The 4,747-nt window shown below is 41.8% G+C and overlaps 1 protein-coding gene across 1 annotated transcript; it reads right to left on the bottom strand.

The window, feature by feature from the left end:
* Positions 1-449: 449 nt before the first annotated feature.
* On the bottom strand, positions 450-2,661 carry LOC120433016 (5-hydroxytryptamine receptor 3A-like). Its single transcript, XM_039598458.1, has 5 exons — positions 2,493-2,661; positions 2,211-2,374; positions 1,720-1,930; positions 815-1,024; positions 450-733 (listed from the first exon to the last, which is right to left on the bottom strand). The coding sequence occupies exons 1-5, from the start codon at positions 2,659-2,661 to the stop codon at positions 450-452; spliced, it is 1,038 nt and encodes a 345-aa protein (XP_039454392.1).
* Positions 2,662-4,747: the final 2,086 nt, after the last annotated feature.

The following is a 4,747-nucleotide window of genomic DNA, read 5'->3' as shown; positions in this document are numbered from 1 at the left end:
TGTTGTAATGAAAAATTTTATAAAACATCAAATCTTTAGTATAGCCCTTGCCTAAAGCGGGGGATTTGTGCACTCTTGTTTGATTATTTAATTTTGTAAATGAAGCCTTTTGACTCATTTAGCACCAAACATCAAATACAGAAAACTCGTGCTACAGAAAATGGATGTATAGAAGAACTCAAAATAATTATATAATTGTTATAATTGCCTTTACACAGCTTAGAATATTTGTAAGATTAAGTTCGTAATTATCTGGACTTTAAAATTTCTTGTCTAATTTGCTTTTTGGTTCATAAAGTGATGAAAATATAAGACAGATGAAGGGTTTTGTTGGAAAATAGGCCTCTGTTATATATGTATTTGCATAATTGGCATACTAAAATTACAGAACAGGGTAAAGCATTTCAATGTATACAAAGAGTTTAAAGAAGACAAGCTAAAAAGTTACATTAGGCTGCATTGTATGAAACCACCCAGATAATGATGATGGTAATGAAGCTGACTGTTATGAAGATGATGTAAAGGATGAACAGCAGGCGGTCTATGATTAAACCTATCTGGATCCATTCCTCTGTGCTCAGGCTTTTGCTCAGATGCTGCTCCACCTGAAGGCGGATGGCCTGGAGGACTCTGCCCAGGCTCCTCAGCTCTTGCAGGGCTTTGTCCTCACTCAGTGGCCCCTTCTGCTCCAGAGTCTTGGATTCCTCTGTCACTGGAGAGTAGACTGGCATTTCTATTGAGGGGAGACAAGTGAGAAGATTATGTCAGCTTTGACATTTTATAAGAACTTGCTCATCCTGATCTTGTCTCCTACCCTGTGTGACCGGATTTTGGATCACTGTGTCGTTTCGATCTCTGGGCTTTGGAGGAAGGCATACTAGTCGACCCAGGATTTTAAGAAAAAGCACTCTGATCCAACGAGGAGCTCGAGAATAGTTAGAGGAACCATGCAGGAAGCTTGTAACGACAATAGTTTCCAGTAGACTGCCCACCATCATAGTCAGGCACATAGACAGGAAAACGTCTATAAAAATGATAGTGGAATAATAATTAATGTTAACATTTTACAGACAAATACAAGTTAAATCCAGACAAAATATTTAAAAATTAAAATCATGAATATTTTTGGTCTATTCAGGGGAATGGAGACAAGCCGTAAACTATTTAAGAAATATCCTCAGCCCCTGTCAGCTTGGTGAAAAAATCTGTCACAGATGACGCTTTAATCTATGAGACTGTGAGTCAACTGCTCTCAAAAATTCTGTGTGTTTGTTGTAATGCCTATATTGATTTTCCTAAATCTTGAGTCTGACATATTTGTCATGCATTATTTATAAATAATAATTAAAAAGACCCAAACTAACACTGAAACTGATAAAAATTAAATCAAAGCTAAACATTTTCATATAATAAGAACTAAACTGAAATGAGCAGACCAGCAAACACAAAGTTGAAACAAAATAGCTCAAATAACTGTGCATTATAACCAAAAACCTGGCACTTTGTTAATGATTCGATATGATGATTTGTACTTTTTAAAGGTATACTTTTAAGAATATATTAGCCATCGTTTTCTTTCACACATGTAGCTTCATCATTACATTATGGTAGTTATACTGTTATATCTCTAGGTGAATCAGAACAAGCAACCCTTTAGTATTTGGACCAAAAAGTCACATTGGGACAAAATGTATACCAAACCAGACAATGTAAACTTACTTATGAGAGGTATGGCATTTCCAGTAACAGGCAGCAGATCATTCATTATGAGCAGGAAGACGGTGTAGCCCAGGATTAGTGTCATCTTGAACAAAGAGCGGTCGACATCATTGGGAGGCAGGAGGAAGCTGAAGAGGTCCACAGTGATGAGGAAGCAGCTGGGGAGCAGGAGGTTCACTACGTACAGCATGGCCTGGCGCCGCAATGAGATCTGCAACAAAGTGAGAATTTAACACTAAGGACGGTGCTAATGTTCCTGGGTTTTTTTGATGGTTTTAGAACTTTAAGATGTATTTGATTTAAACGTTCAATAGATCCCAGGTTCCTCAGATATACAAACCGAAGAGTTAAATATCTGATAATGAAGAGAAAACTCTTGTTTCTGATTACTTTCTAAAAGCTTTTGCCTTTGTGTCCTCTGTTTTCTTATAGTATGAATAATTAAATTATACAATAACATTATACTTTTATAGTGTAATGGAGTGTCTTACTTGGAAGCGAATTTCATCATAAAAGCCCGATACTGTAGACGGTAGTGTGTATTTCTTTGCTGCAATTCCTATTAATTCCCATTCACCCATGGTTGCCATCTTAGATTTAGAGTTTTCAAACATACTCTCTGAAGTCCCTGTCAGATAAAGCTGCAGAGCATTACCTGCATGGAAAATAGTCAGTTTGTCAGACAAGACTATTCATATTAATGTCAGTAAAATAATCATACTGTATTATAAACTAAACCATTCATTTCATAGGACAGATTTATTCACACTTACTCTTGAGTGTGAATGAGTTGAAGGTTAAAGTGCAGTTCTGAATGTCAAATGGAAACAAGTAGATGTCAAGCCTGCACGAGGTGACAGCTTTGACAGGCTGTGAATCCCTCACAATACCATCAGAAAGCAGGTAGGTATATGGGACCTTTGGAGCTGTGTTTTCATCCATGCTACAGGAAGATGAAAGACATAAAATTTAGAAACACAAGCACCTGTATGCTGATATTGCCCTCATTAAATGTTTCAAACAAAACTATCTTCATTATTAAAATTAAGTTTACTCAGATAGCTACATGACAGAAATAGAAAATGTATGAAGAAAGGGCTTACAGTTGATACACAGAGTGCCACCTAATATTAAGTATGACTGCTAAGCGTGCAGCCTGTTACAGTCGCTCCTGCTTTTTCTCTTAGTTTAGCTCTGTTTTCTTACATATTCTTTTTTTTTTCTGACTTGTATTTTCATCCGTTTATTATCTTTCACTCAATCATGTGGATTGAGAGAGTTTTTGTTCTTCTGGTGGCCGTGGAACTATTACTTTTATCAAGGAACGGGACCGCGGCACATCTCCTACACGCATGGACTGTTTACTCCAGAGATCAGCTGATCGCCCTGATGCCGGCCGGCTCGCTGGCCAGACCTGCAGAAGTACCAGCTGAAATTTGGAGAAAAACACATCGGGAATGCAGAGGTCAAGGACAGAAGAGAAGAAAGAAGGAGACGGTGAGACAGCGGAGGCTCGAAGCGAGGAGGAGGTATAAACCGTGTCTGCCGTCTATTGTAATGGGAAATGTGCGATCGTTATCGAATAACATCGACGAGCTCTCAGCACTGGTACGGAGTCAGAGGGAATACCGAGAGTGTAGCCTGATGTGTTTCACTGAATCATGGATGCACCAGGACATTCCCAACGAGAATGCTTCCGTGGAAGGCTTCCATACTGTTCGGGCGGACAGGGACAGCATCGCTAGCGGTAAGGAGGTGGGCTTGCTGTTTTAGTTAACAACCGGTGGTGTAACCCTGCCAACATAACAATCAAAGAAAGGATTTGTTGCCCGGACATTGAACTGTGTGCTGTAGGACTCAGGCTGTATTATTCACCCAGGGAATTCTCTCATGTCATCTTGGTGGCTGTTTATGTTCCTCCCTCTGCTAACCCCACAGCTGCATGTGACACTATCCACTCTTCCATAGCCCGGTTACAGACTCAGCACCCGAGTGCCTTTATTGTGATCTCGGGTGACTTCAACCATGTATCACTGGACAATACACTACCAACACTCAGACAATATGTGGACTGTCCCACCAGGGGAGAGAAGATTTTAGACCTACTGTATGCTAATGTCAAGGATGCATATAGCTCCTCCTCCCTCCCCCCACTTGGTAGGTCAGATCATAACCTGATTCACCTCACCCCATGCTATGTGCCAATTGTGAGGAAGGAACCTGTGACCACGAGGAGCATTAGGAGGTGGTCAGAGGAGGCCTTAGCGGAACTACAGGGCTGTTTCGAGGTAACCGACTGGGAAACACTCTGTGAGCCTCACGCTGAGGACATCAATGGGCTTACTGAGTGTATCACAGACTACATAACTTTCTGCACCGACTCCATTGTTCCAACTCAGACTGTTCATTGTTACTCAAATAACAAGCCGTGGGTGACTAAGGACATCAAAGCCCTCCTCAACAACAAGAAGAGGGCTTTCAGACGGGGCAATAAAGAGGAGATGAGGAAGGTCCAGGTGTTACTACAGGACAAGATCAGAGAGGCTAAGGACAATTACAGGAGGAAGCTGGAGTGGAAACTCCAGCAGAACAGCATGAGAGAGGTGTGGAGGGGCATGAAGACCATCACTGGATTCAGGCCAACCAACAGCAGGGGAGCTGAGGGAGGTGAGAATAGAGCTAATGAGTTGAATCTGTTTTTCAATAGATTCGACACCACAGTGTCTGCTCACACCCCCACAACCTCACCTCCAGTCAGCCTGGAATCCAGAGCCACACCACTGTGCCAGCCTCTCTCTTCACATGGCGCTGTTGCCTCCTGTGAGATTCCTGACACCCCTCCCCCACCCATCACCTTCACTCAATACCAGGTTGAGATGCAAATAAGGAGACTCCACTCAGGCAAGTCTGCTGGACCAGACGGAGTGAGTCCCCGCGTCCTCAAGGCCTGCGCCCCTCAGCTGTGTGGAGTCTTTCATAAACTGTTTATGCTGAGTCTGAGTCTGCAGAGGGTCCCAGTGATGTGGAA

The sequence above is a fragment of the Oreochromis aureus genome, linkage group 15 (genome assembly GCF_013358895.1).
Source record: "Oreochromis aureus strain Israel breed Guangdong linkage group 15, ZZ_aureus, whole genome shotgun sequence".
Classification (NCBI taxonomy): Eukaryota; Metazoa; Chordata; class Actinopteri; order Cichliformes; family Cichlidae; genus Oreochromis; species Oreochromis aureus.
Note: the sequence above shows the minus strand (reverse complement) of the source record. Positions and strands in the feature narration are given on the sequence as shown.

What these genes read in the sequence shown, in the direction of transcription:
- LOC120433016 (XM_039598458.1), bottom strand. Translation starts at nt 2,661, where the DNA reads ATGGATGAAAACACAGCTCCAAAGGTCCCATATACCTACCTGCTTTCT. An exon ending in CAACTCATTCACACTCAAGA is followed by an intron (nt 2,375 to 2,492) that starts GTAAGTGTGAAT and finishes TTTTCCATGCAG; the next exon opens with GTAATGCTCTGCAGCTTTAT. An exon ending in CCAAAATCCGGTCACACAGG is followed by an intron (nt 734 to 814) that starts GTAGGAGACAAG and finishes TCCCCTCAATAG; the next exon opens with AAATGCCAGTCTACTCTCCA.